This window comes from Triplophysa dalaica, chromosome 13 (assembly GCF_015846415.1).
Source record: "Triplophysa dalaica isolate WHDGS20190420 chromosome 13, ASM1584641v1, whole genome shotgun sequence".
NCBI lineage: Eukaryota > Metazoa > Chordata > Actinopteri > Cypriniformes > Nemacheilidae > Triplophysa > Triplophysa dalaica.
Genome location: NC_079554.1, coordinates 952,514 through 965,933, shown reverse-complemented (window position 1 = coordinate 965,933; position 13,420 = coordinate 952,514). Strand labels below are relative to the sequence as shown.

The following is a 13,420-nucleotide window of genomic DNA, read 5'->3' as shown; positions in this document are numbered from 1 at the left end:
GCTTATGAAAAAACATCTTCCAGACATCAGTGAGATGAAATGAAGTCTCATACGTGTCTCAGATATCTCATGATGGTGACAAGTGTGTTTTCGAACCGTGGATGAATTTACATCCTTGTAACACAAACTCAGAAAAGAGAAAAATAGTCAAGCGAGATGAGGCTTGTGATGGATGAACTGCAAGTTGTAGGTAAATAGTTTTTGTCTAACAGCGCCATCTAGTGCGTCACTGAGAAACCGTTCAAACAAAAGCTGTGGGAGTGGAGATGATCCAGGGTTTATTTCAATTTACAAAAGGCTTCAATGACTCTTTTTACACAATATAAAATCCTGCAGTAAAACACACAAGACAACGACTAAAAGAAATCTGTTTTAAACAAAATTTTCATCTTCATTTGCGCGAGGAACGCGAGGACTCCAGAATCTGAACCACCAGTCTGTTCTTGAGGCTGCGCAGTTTGCTGCTGTAATTCTCCTGCAGGACTGCATTCAGCTGCAGACGGAGAGTTCGCAGACACGGTAAAGATCCGCAGTCGGGCACGTTCAGGAGCATGTGGAAGAAATTCTGCCAGAGGTCAGCGTGAACATTTCTGAAAAAAGATTGAGTAATCAGTCCACTTTATTCATTTTTATTCAGGACACAAAGATGTATTCATAAAATGTACAATAACACAAACACACACGTATATTATTTAACGTCATCGCTCTTTTGCGCTCATAAACAATCAAACTGTGCTTCTTTGTTTGTCCTCATAATGACCGGTTTGGTGCGACACAATCACTATTTCGTGCATCACTGTTTCTTTGAAGCTCAATTAAAAATTAAATCAAGTATTGATATATAACAGTCTTGTCTGCATGAGTTTTTGACAAGAAGAAAATCCTCATCATTTACCTTTTGAACGTTCCATTTGTTTTCCAAACTCCACCTTCATTCTTCACTTGCATGTACGTCCCAAATATCATACAATAGACCGTCCCCGCAATGCCAAAGTAATCCGTCTGTTAAAACAGATTTATACTTTTTAATGAAATCTAAATCCACTAATCTATTTTTAACAATGTCCTGCTTTGTGAAACATTTTGTGAAAAGCATAATCTACAGAAATTCAGGTCTACAGTATCTTTGAGTAAAGCTGGTATTTGAAATGTCTTTTTATTGCTAGGTTGAATTATTAAAGACACTTTTTTAAATACAAAACATTTCTTTTTTCAAATTCAGTTTCACCAAACTCAACTCGGAACACACTTCCAAGCTCCGATATCCATACACCCTACATCTGTGTGAATGATGTGTGCTGGAGATGACGGTTACCTGATAGTTCCACGGTCGACCGCTCAGCATCTCCACACACTGGAAGCCTGACGTCATGCATTTGGCAGTAAACGCTGTGCCCGCTGGGAAGAGAGTCATGTCGATGCTCTGACCCAGATCAAGGAGAGTCAAACCGTGCTCCAGGTTCTCCAGATCGAAACACTCGTTCTCCAGAAACCTGAGAGAACACAAGACATACTGTCAGCGGAAATCATTATGAGGTTCATCCTAACAGACGTGCTTCCAGAATGAGTTGGAGCAAATACAAAATGAACAACAACAGCCATTTTATTATTCCTCTAAATCCACGGTCAGACTTGACTTTCATTCATTCGCATGTGAATACAATAGACTGGAAACGCAAGCCCGTCCAAAGATATCTGGCTGCGTATAAAAGATAAACGATCAAAAGGTCACAGCGTGACTTCTCAGTGCAGAAATGTAAAAGATGTTAGAATCATTCCGGTCCATTTTCACAGCCCCATCTGAACGTATTTCGGATGCTCAAAGTCTAATCTGATCACGGCCTAATGCTGCACAATTCTTTGTCAAATCTAAATATCTTTTTAACAAAACTAAATTGCCATTTTAAAACAAATTCCAAATCAAACAAAAAACAAATAATACAAAAGTCTCTTTAATATAAACTCACTAAGACTTTGTCTGTGCATTTCCTAAATTTGACTTTTTTAAGAAATATCAGCATATCCAAGTTTATCCAGTTTGTTCAAAAACGGCGGCTCCTGCTGTTCAAAACATGTACTGCAATTCTTTAACGTCTTGGTTCACGGTGAATCGTTACATCCCTACACACTGTGAATAAAATTGATCTGTAGACGATGTACCTCTCTCCCAGCAGAAAGTTATCCGGTTTGACGTCGGCGTGTATGATGTTGGCCTGATGCAGCGTCTCCACCATGTGCAGAATACAGACGGTGAAATAGAGGACCAACGGCTGCGGCATCACCTTCTCACTTCGACTCTTGTACAGATTTATTGCGCTCTGCAGGTAAAACATGTCACACAACGCAGTTTAAAAAACTAATCGTTCTGCTCTCATGTCAAATGATGCATTCAAATCATCTTAAAGACTACTGTGTCCAGAAGCACTTCCTGTTTTATTTTGATTTTTTATGTCTCAAGATATTACTTTTAAATCTCTTTTTTTAAATGTTCAGCCGTATATTGTTTTAACTTCTGTGTGATGTTAAAAAACTGAAACACAAAGTTTTTCTTCAGCATTGCTTACGCTTTCCAAGAGGCCTATAGAGCAGCTACAAGCCCCGCCCTCAGATATAAAAACAGCTTTCATTGGCTTTCCTCACCAAGAGTGTGCCGCAGTTGTGCAGTTCTCCGATCAGAACGCTGCCGTTGGTGAAGAGATGAGCCGAGTATAATGTGTTAAAGAGATGACGCACGGCCGGCTGCAGGCGGGCGTTCAGCTGACTGTCAATATAAAACTCCCACGGATTTGCTGGCTTCTGAACCTGTGACGAGCAGCACACACGTCACATGACTCTGATGTTCAGCTTGATATCAAATGATATAAGACGAGCAGCGTTTACTTCTCACCTTCAGGATGAGTTTCTGTGAGCTCATCAGGTTTGTGGCCTGATAAACAGTAGCGAAAGCTCCCTGACCCAGAACAAAATCCACCCGCAGCGACTGTCCGGCTGAAACAGAAAACACACACTTATATACAGTCCAGCCCGAAATTATTCATACCCCTGGCAAATTCTGACTTAAAGTTACTTTTATTCAACCAGCAAGTTTTTTTTGGACCGGAAATAACACAGGCTTCTCCCAAAAGATAATAAGACGATGTACAAGAAGCATCATTGTGGAAAAAATATTTCTCAGCTTTTATTTACATTTGAACAAAAAGTGGCATGTCCAAAATTATTCATACCCTTTGCAAACTGTCGCAGTATATGGGATAGTCCAAAGTTCTATACCATTCCAAATAGTCAAAGCTGTTCTAAAGCATCCTAATTACCCTGATTCATCTGGAACAGCTGTTTTAATCAACTCAACTGGTGAAAAACAGAAGCTCTCTGCTGTTGGTTTGTGGACAGTCATGGCTAAGACAAAGGAAATCACTGATGACCTGTGGCTGCTCACAAGTCAGGAAAGGGCTATAAGACCATATCAAAATGTTTTCAAGTTCCAGTGGCTACAGTGCAAAGTATTATTAAAAAATACAAGACGTTCCGCACTGTGAAAAATCTCGGAGTACGTGGTCGGAAGCCAAAATTGACACCTGTGCTGGCCAGGAGGATAGTGAGAGAGGTAAAAAAGAATCCAAGGATCACCACTAAGGCCATCCTGATGAATCTGGGCTCTGCTGGTGGCAACATCTCAAGGCAGACAGTCCAACGGACACTGCACACCGCTGGGTTCTACGGACGCAGACCAAGGAGGACACCACTTCTCCAGATAAGGCACACAAAAGCCCGCTTGGCCTATGCAAATGCTCATCTGGACAAAGAAGACTTCTGGTCTTCTGTTTTATGGTCCGATGAAACAAAGATTGAATTGTTTGGCCACAATGATGTAGCCTTTATTTGGCGTAAAAAAGGAGAAGCCTACAACCCTAAGAACACCATCCCCACTGTCAAACATAGTGGTGGGAATCTAATGTTTTGGGGGTGTTTTTCAGCCGGTGGACCAGGGAACCTAATCACAGTAAAAGGCACCATGAAAAAGGAGCAATACATCAGAATTCTCAACAACAACATCAGGCAGTCTGCAGAGAAACTTGGCCTTGGGCACCAGTGGACATTTCAGCACGACAACGACCCAAAACATACGGCAAAAGTGGTGAAGAAATGGTTAGTAGACAAAGACATCAACGTTTTGCAGTGGCCCAGCCAGAGTCCTGACTTAAATCCAATAGAGAATCTATGGAGGGAGCTAAAGATCAGGGTGATGGCGAGGAGACCCTCCAACCTGAAAGAGTTGGAGCTCATCGCTAAAGATGAATGGGCAAAAATACCAGTGGAGACATGCAAAAAGCTGGTCAGCAATTATAGGAAGCGTTTGATTGCTGTAATAGTCAATAAAGGCTTTTCTATTGATTATTGAGAAGGGTATGAATAATTTTGGACATGCCACTTTTTGTTAAAATGTAAATAAAAGCTGAGAAATTTTTTTTCCCACAATGATGCTTCTTGTACATCGTCTTATTATCTTTTGGGAGAAGCCTGTGTTATTTCCGGTCCAAAAAAACTTGCTGGTTGAATAAAAGTAACTTTAAATCAGAATTTGCCAGGGGTATGAATAATTTCGGGCTGGACTGTATATATTCATATTTACAGACACATCATTCACAAACTGAATAAAGTTCCTTTTCAGTGAGGTTCCACTCATGCTTATTCACACTTAGGATTTACCGATCTGGACGGTCATTTTAGGCGTGATGCTGGGCAGACGACAGGTCCAGACGGTGAGGTTGGGACGTGAGGACAGAGGAGGTTGAAGGTTGGAGAGCAGCGAAGCGATCAGGTCTTCATCCCAGGGGTCTGACACCATCTGCAGTCCACCTACACAAACAATTGAAACTTTAAACTTTCAAGTTTTGTTGAACAATGTCGTGTATCTGGTGTTTAATGCCTCTGACTCTCGCAAAAAAATATGTCGGGTGTCTTCACAGAAACACTGCGTGCATTAATACCAAGGTTTTTTAAACTGGGGTCAGGGGACCCCCAAGGGGCCTCCAGAAGGATGCAAGGAGTCCTCCAGAAATTAGTAAGAAAAAAGATTAAGCAAAACATTATAAAAGTGCTGTTATGTAGTTCTGCTATGGATAGTTTCCAGATTTATGTATATTTGAATCTTTTTAGTGAGTAATTTTCACTATAGTTTCTTTTTCATACTCAAAGTGAAATTGTGCCCGACTATTTAGGTTTTGAAATAATGTGTTGTCTTTGTAATATTGTATTTAATATACAACACATTTTTAAACGTTTCTTTACACAGAAAAAAAATATAGATTGACAAATATTTTTGAAAAGGTGGTCCCTCACGAAAGGTTAATCATATTTGGGGGTCTTTGGCATCATAAAGTTAGAATACTCCTGCATTAATAGACTGTGATTTGAAACTGCAGTTGCGACATTATGCCACCATCACTATGGTTCGCCGTTTCGTTACCGACACAGTGAGGGGTTGAGGAGCTGACGTTTATGACCTGAATCATTAGCTGTATTATGACCTGAATTTCTTGGCTGTTCAGGTGAACATTAGTTAGATTTCTTGAAAAGGTCATAAAAAATACTGTTGGGTACATCATTGTATTATTTTGAGCTGTGCAGTTGGCTCATTGAATCAGCGTTATTCTGTAAGTTAGTTACACAGGGAGTTCGCCCGTTTGAACGCACCTGTGATCACGTGATCAGAACGACTCACAAACAAATGACTCCTTTGAACAAATTCGTTTATACATTTGAAGTCTTCACTCACTCATGTCATCCCAAGAGAACGCAGTAAGTGAATGAGGATAATTCAGTTGGCTCTAGTGGGCTGAAAAGTTAGTTGGAAAGTATAAATTCAATTTAGTTTAACACATTTAATGTTTCACATCATCTAATAATCGTCACTTTCATCTCATTTTTAGAACTCTGTTGTGTGTAAAGTGTTGGACAAATCCACTTAACAGTAGGCCTACACGTGCACGTGTGTACAAGATCAGGATGGCTCCGCCTCCGCCTCATTTAAATACCTGGTGCGGGCGTGTCCACCGCATCGGGGCTCATGGGAACATCCACAGCACTAACAGTCATCCTCTCAGGGCTCATCGAGGCAGTTCCTCTCCTGTCGGAGTGTTTCCCGGAGCACTGCGGCGGGCTCCCCATGACATCCAGATCGATCTCTGTTGGTCGAGGTGGGCTGGCGGACCAGAGGCGGTCTCGTCCTGCTGCTGGACTCATGGGCTCCTCCGGGGCTAGTTCACAGACCGGCTTCGGACTCCTCAGGAGAGATTCGTGCAACATGCGCACAGCCTCCGTTCCGGACCTCCGCTGCTGGAACGATTTCTTCGGAAGCAGAAACTGGACTTCCTCTTGAGCCGAGAGCACGTCCGAATCCTGCTCTGCCATTGGCTCAGGGCTCTTCGCCCACAGGAAGTCTGGTTCAGGGACTTTCTCTGGACTCTGGTAGATGGTCCACATAGGTCTAGTGTTCTGGTGTACTCCTGCAGTCCTGCCAGGACTCATCATGACATCAAGATCTACTTCTGCCGTGGGAACAGACGCATCCACCTGTAACCAGGACAGTCCCGGTGAGGCTTTGGGACTCATGAGGACGTCCTGGTTCTCCAGTGGTTTCTTCCCGGACTTTCTCCTGTGAAAGGATCTCTTGGGCAGGAGAACATCAGCTGCGTCTTGATGCTCGTCTCTCTCCGAAACTTCAGAAGGTATGAGATCTGCTCCCGGCTCTTTGTCCGGGCTCTGGTAGATGCTCCAGCTGGGTTTGGCGCTGACGGATTTCCCAGAGTCGTCGTCCGTCCGCAGCGTGGTCTGGTCGGGGAACGACAGGGTGCCCAACGGATGTCTGCTGCTGTTGGTGCTATGATTGTGTTGTGTCAGAGAAGCACCCTGAGTATGATGAGCCAAAGACACGCCCTCGCCGACGATAGTGCCCTGAGCCCGCATGCTGCACTCCACCATCTCTGACGGCTTGTCATCTAATGGACTCTGCTCCATGATTGGACTGCGGACAGATGTGAAACAGGCCGATCAGATTCAGCCAAACAAGACAAGAGAACGCTCTTTATTCAAGACCATACCTGAGTTTAGTGAGCGGCCGTACGTATTGGTTATCCTCAGAGCCCTCGACACCTCCGACCTGCACACTTTCTTCTGCGAGAGAATAAATCCGGCTGTCAATACTGTGAGTAGATGAAGAAATAAATATTGATTCAATAGTTGAATACCTTGCGTCTGCTCCATATCCCACGAGTGCGGAGCGCGAGGATGCAGCGGTGTTGACACCAGATGAGCAGACAGAGCGAAATCACGCGTGTGGTTGGGACACGGGTCCAGCGAGACGTTACGAGCCCCCCACACTGCGCTCTCATCTGTGATGAACTCGGTGCTGAGCGGAGTCTCCTACACAACAACCCACAATCACTTACACCATAGCATCATAATCATGACACAGCACACAAGTTATTCCCATGAGATATTTTGAAGAATATCAAACAACACTGAACCCCATTGTATGAACACAAAACATCAGAGACATTTCTCAAAATATCTTCTTTTGTGTTGCACTAAAGCAAGACTCACATACAGGTTTACACACTCACGCTGGTTTTGGAGATCTTGGCGAGCCCTCGACTCACTGCTGGTTTCTTTCCGAGCACAGACTGAGCAGATCTACAGACAGAAGGACAGATTCAAACCGAGCCTTCACACAAACATCTACATCACATGACAGATGAAGTCCTGATCTTACCCTCCGTTCACCTGATCATCTGTGTCCTGATAGATCATGAATGGAGTTGTGTTGGGTTTAACACACGAGGCTCCACCTAAAACACAAACAAAACCAGAGTCAGACACTGCATGATGTAGAAGACATATTGCTGATGTCCTAATAAATCCTCCTGTTTGCATTTTTTGGATCACAAAATCATTCTTAAGTTTCAGAGGAACATTTGTAGTAAAAGACAAAAATACATTGTTAGGGTCAAAAAGCGTTAGGGTCAATTCTTTTATACCAAAAATCATTAGAATATGAAGTAAAGATCATGTTACATGAAGATATTTAGTAATTTTCCTACAGTAAATATATCAAAACCTTATTTTTGTGACAGGATGGTCTGCTACAGTGCCACCGATTAACAACTTCAAAGGCAATTTTCTCAATATTTTGATTTTTTGGGACCCTTAGATTACAGAATTTAAAAAAAAATTGTACCTCCACCAGATATTGTCCTATTCTCACAACCCATGTATCAATAGAAAGCTTGTTTATTCAACTCGGATGATGTAAAAATCTAAAGTTTGAAAATTTGACCCATAGGACTGTTTTTGTCGTCTGAGGTCACTTTCTTTTTCTTCCCATAAATCATTATTAGTCATGCTTTATGGGTTTCGGAAATATTGAGTATTAAAAAAGTGCTAGTCGACTTTGACAACGCAGTTATTTAATCATTTAATAAGTGCAGTGTTTTTTCCATTTCCTGAAAAGCACTGACTTTGGACATCTGAGGTCACAGAAGGACAGCGACAGGGTGTGATGCTTTATTGCACATAAAAACAAAGAAACAAGTAGAGAATGATCTGAACGTCACCAGTGATTCTGCAGCTCTTCTCAAAGCTGTCCTCAGGCTGAATCATACTGTTAAACATGCTCTCCTGCAGGAGGGTGGGCACCTGAAACATGTCCATGATCACACCTACAAAACACACACAAACATCTGTTACACACGCTAGATACAACAACACAAATCACAGACTGTGAAGATTCGTTACGGTGCGGTTACACAGCAAAGACGACACAGAAATCTCAACATTGTGTCAACACGGACTGGAATTCATGTTTAAAATTAAAGTTTGTCAAGCGTTGAGGCTTTCCCCTAAAGTGAATCATAAAATCCGGTCAACCACATTCAGAAAACTACTTAAAACACATTTCTTCTGTGAATACTTGACAGACAAATGTATAAAAAATAATAATACACTAACCCTTTCTCTCAACAGGTGGTGGTCTAGCTTTTGTTGAAACTAGTAACTTTGTATTAGCACCTATTTTATTATTGCTCCTGTATGACATATTGTTTATTGCTCCCTGAACTCTCTGTAAGTTGCTTGAGATAAAATTTTCTGCTAAATGTCTGAATGTAAAAAGGTTTGTTACTCCAAGCTTTTCAAAACGGTGCACACTTTGGCCATATTGTGGTCAAAGGGTGGAAAAAAGCATTTGTGTCCATGTATATGCACGATTAAAACAACAATAATACGGTGACACGGTGAAGGAGCGTTGAATCATGGGATCTTCTGTCTACAACTCAACCACTGATTGCCAACTGAAAACTCATGTTAGCGGATGACGTAAAGTTTGATAAATGTTGCGAATGATTGTTGTCCATAAATAAGTGACAGCTCAAAAAAGCTAGTGACTTGCTAGACAGCACTTCTGCATTTGTTCACGACACTGTTGTCATGTGGTTTCTACGTCAGTAAAGGCGGTAACAAAGGGTAACGTGGATGATGATGCTATTGACAGGCACAGCTCCGTGTCACCATTCAGAATGGAGATTTTCCTCACAATTTACAACTAGTTGGAAGCATTTCAACGAGGTACTCAGCTGAACGAAAAATATAACGCTAGCTTAGTGATTTTTTTAATATATTCTACTGCAAAATTGTTACAAACGGCACCTTTAAAAGTACTTGACAACACAGTGTTTAATCATTTCAAACTAATGTTTTCTAAAAAACTGCGAATTCGGACATCTGAGGTTATGAAAGCACAGAAATGATATCAGGGTATCAGGTGTGTGTGTTCTTACCCAAAGCTTCTCGTGTGTTGACAGTGGGGGAAGGAAGAACTCGGGATGGTGTGGCGTGCATGAAACCCAGAGATGTGTTTGGAGTAACATGAGAGTGATTGAACCCTCCACATGATGCTGAGAGAGAGACAGAGAGTGAATCCACATACTGCCACTGTATGTATATATGTGTGTGTGCCTCATGTACTTAAACACTCACTTTCTGCATTATTCCCATCATCATCATCATCATCTGCCTCCGACTGTTTACACACATCACTACAGAAACACAGACAAGTGTAAGCACACCGTTTTCAACACAGATCATGTATACATTCCTTCAGTATCTGATCATTGTTTAGTCTGAACCCAGAACCAATCTTTAAAGCTGTGATGTGATGCTACTCACCGATCTCTGATCTGATGGACGGATGAGCTCTCAGCATCTTCTGACTCTCTGAATGTCTGCATCACACCTCCACTCTCTCTCACACCGCTCACACATTCAGCCCGGGAGCTCTGCGCCACGAGGGGACGGCTCCCTTTAGTCACATGTCTTGAGGACAAGCTGTCTAATTTCCCAGCATACCCTGCGGATAGTTCGGTGCGGAGCTGCAGTGCTGTTTGATGGCCTGATGCCCGCTCTGAGGTTACAGTCCTGCTGAACAACGCTGTTGCTTGTTCCTGTACAAAACAATTCCAAAACAATTGGATTACTTTCAGAATGAAAACTAAGATCAACCTATAATAATGATGTAGTTCACATGCCTTCAACCCCACACCTCTCTCCCAAACCAAACAAGTTGATCTGACAGCGAGCTGTGAATGGAGGGCTTACGCTGACAGATTTTTGCAGGTGTGATGTTTCATCTTTACCTTCCTCTCTTCAGCTGGCTGCCCCATCACATTCTTCTCCAGATCTTCCAGGAGTTTTTTCATCTTCTTCACCACCTCTTCCTCCTCCCACAGTCTCCTCTGCTCCTCCGCTGCTCACAACACACTCATTATCACACGTATGCTCGTTACGAACACACGTCAGGGATTCATGGACGCGCACTCACCCAGTCTGCGCTGTTCCTCTTGCTGTCTGCATTTAGCGAAGTATCGTCTGGCTCTGAGCTCTTCAAAAGACAACTCTGATCCCTCACACTGCAGCTCGTTCACACAATACATGGACACGCTCTCAGCACCGTTACTGCCGGCCGCCCTGCTCGGGTTATTCTCTGAGCGTGAGATCCTGAGCACACAGAAAAGCCGTCAAACACTGTTCAAAAGAAATGCACCCTAATATTTGAGTTTCAGTACTCCGGAAGTTTCCGATGATCTGACAGACACTTACACGCGCACTGTTCTCGGTGCCGGAGAGACACATTCGGACTCCTGTCGACACAAACACGTACGAATCAGAAAACAGGACGACAGTAAGACCACGCACTTCAAGAGCAGACGTGATGTCTGTACCTTGCATGGAGTCTGGACGGCGTCTCTCTGTCTCTGCGTCTGATTGACGAGCTGAGAGTTCTGCAGCGGCTGACGCACATGATCTGTCATTGAAGAAGAGACGTGGTGTAAAGATCGGCCTCTCTCTCAGACATTCAAAAGCTCACACAGAAGATTCACTACTGTACCTGGCACTGTCGTCTGAGCGTTCGCAGACATTCGACTCTGGAAGAGCCTGTGAAGCCATAAGAAACACAAGAACACGTTATATCAACCACCCCCAGAGCATCCTGAATAAGAGCAGGGACGATCACTCACTTGTATTGTTGAAGCACGTTGTCCTGCGGTTGGGCCTTGTTCTCCAGGGCTCTCTGGTACACCGCCTCGGCCTGCGGAATCAGTTCTTTCTTCTCAAACTGAAGGGCCCAATCCATATAGAGTGCTGCGGCCTGCGTCCCCACACCCTGACTGTGAAGGTGACTGTACACCTCGATCGGATCGCTGTAGAAACTGGCCTGCGGAAGACGTTCGAAGTGTATTAAAGTGATTCTTTCATCACTTTCTCTCACTCTCTTTCTTCCGTAGAAGAAATCAAATAATTTGTTGTTGACCGCCACCCATTCACGTGCATTGGTTTTGTGTCCATACGATAGAAGTGCACGGGTGACAGCGCTGTTAAGTTACCGACTTTCTTTAAAATATCTTCTTTTGTGTTCTGAAGTCATACAGGTTTGAAATGAAATCATTTTCATTTTTGGGTGAATTATCCCTTAAATCTTATTTCCGTATGGATCTTACAAGCTATGGATTGGACCAGTTTTATGTGTGTTCCATGTGATTGTGAATGCATGCGAGTGAACTTACACATTTGATACAGTGGGTGACGTATCGCAGGTCATTGTGGTATCGTTCATCATGAAGGAAGGTTTGAACCAGGCGGTCAAACACCACAGACAGACCCTTCCTCTCCTCCAGCGACAACTTGCTCTCCAGAAACTGTACAAACCTAACACAACACAACACATGTGAAACGTTGCATATATAACCAGATGGAGATTTCATCAAAAATCTGCTTACTTATCCCATGGGTCTAAAGGGTCATCACCAACATAACTGCGGACGCTGGACTCAAAGGCCCTGAAATGAAGATTTGTAAATGACAGATGTTCAAGGAGAATATATGCTGTGAGAAATCACACTATCCTGCTACTATCTATGCAGTAAACATCCATTAAAACACTTTCAACACAATCACAATAGTGTACTATTAACATAAGAAAGTCAATAACAAGCATGGTTATGAAATGACATCATAGTGCAAAACTAGAACACAAGACGATTGAAGATCTTACTGAAAATAAGACGCGATATCCATCTGTTCTTACAGCGGATGTCCAAAAGCCCGCGGTGAATGTTTATAAATTCATTTCAATCGCATCTACCAAATTATTAATCGAGTATATTGTAACTTTTTTGGTCTTTTTTTAGCAAACTATCTCCGTTCGCACACAAAATTTCACTTCAACGGAATGTTTTCAAAATTTACCGCTTAGCCAATCACGAGACACCTCGATGCTGACCAGCCAATCAGCGCAAGGACGTGTAAAATTGCGTCATCGTCGCGAGGTCCCGCCTCTGAGGAAGAACAGTTCCTTTGGGGGGAAATGTTTGTGATTTATTTGTTAAGAATGTTTATGTTAGTTCTGTCTTATTTTTTAAAAACATACTGTTTGTTGTTTTATAAAAAATAATATACACAAATGTAAATTTTCTGGTGTTCTATTAGATTTTCCTTGAAACAAATAAATATATCATATATTTATAGACATAATAATCATTTTAATTACTTAAACGTTTTAAAATGTGCTGCATGATCGCACCCGGGGATAATCTGTGTTTGAAAGGCGATTTTCCACTAATATATATTGTAAATCAAAATGAATTATTTAATACACTCCACACTATCGAAAACAGTTATATCATGCTCCCTAAATATATTTATTGTTTGCTTTATTTCGCGAATGTGAGAATTTTAATCAAAACCTTAGATAAATATATTTAAGGCTTAGTTAAAAACGAGAACTTATAATAATAAATAAGCAAACTTAAAACTGAAACCTAGACATGACTGAAACAGCTCGGAGAGTCCGCCCATCGGTAGTGACGTC

General features: G+C 42.3%; 1 protein-coding gene across 2 annotated transcripts; it reads right to left on the bottom strand.

The window, feature by feature from the left end:
* Window positions 1–261: 261 nt before the first annotated feature.
* Window positions 262–12,853, bottom strand: bub1 (BUB1 mitotic checkpoint serine/threonine kinase). 2 transcript variants are annotated; one of them, XM_056764905.1, is made up of 25 exons: window positions 12,799–12,853; window positions 12,330–12,389; window positions 12,117–12,258; window positions 11,571–11,767; window positions 11,441–11,487; window positions 11,274–11,356; window positions 11,152–11,192; window positions 10,874–11,049; window positions 10,689–10,798; window positions 10,222–10,496; window positions 10,033–10,091; window positions 9,834–9,950; window positions 8,613–8,717; window positions 7,772–7,847; window positions 7,623–7,692; window positions 7,248–7,422; window positions 7,101–7,173; window positions 6,036–7,024; window positions 4,708–4,857; window positions 2,888–2,988; window positions 2,641–2,802; window positions 2,161–2,318; window positions 1,316–1,493; window positions 896–1,002; window positions 262–590 (listed from the first exon to the last, which is right to left on the bottom strand). In XM_056764905.1, the coding sequence occupies exons 4-25, from the start codon at window positions 11,684–11,686 to the stop codon at window positions 392–394; spliced, it is 3,567 nt and encodes a 1,188-aa protein (XP_056620883.1). In that variant the 5' UTR covers window positions 11,687–11,767; window positions 12,117–12,258; window positions 12,330–12,389; window positions 12,799–12,853; the 3' UTR covers window positions 262–391. The 2 variants fall into 2 exon arrangements, with proteins under 2 accessions (XP_056620883.1, XP_056620882.1); XM_056764904.1 differs by lacking the exon at window positions 12,799–12,853 and adding an exon at window positions 12,605–12,790.
* Window positions 12,854–13,420: the final 567 nt, after the last annotated feature.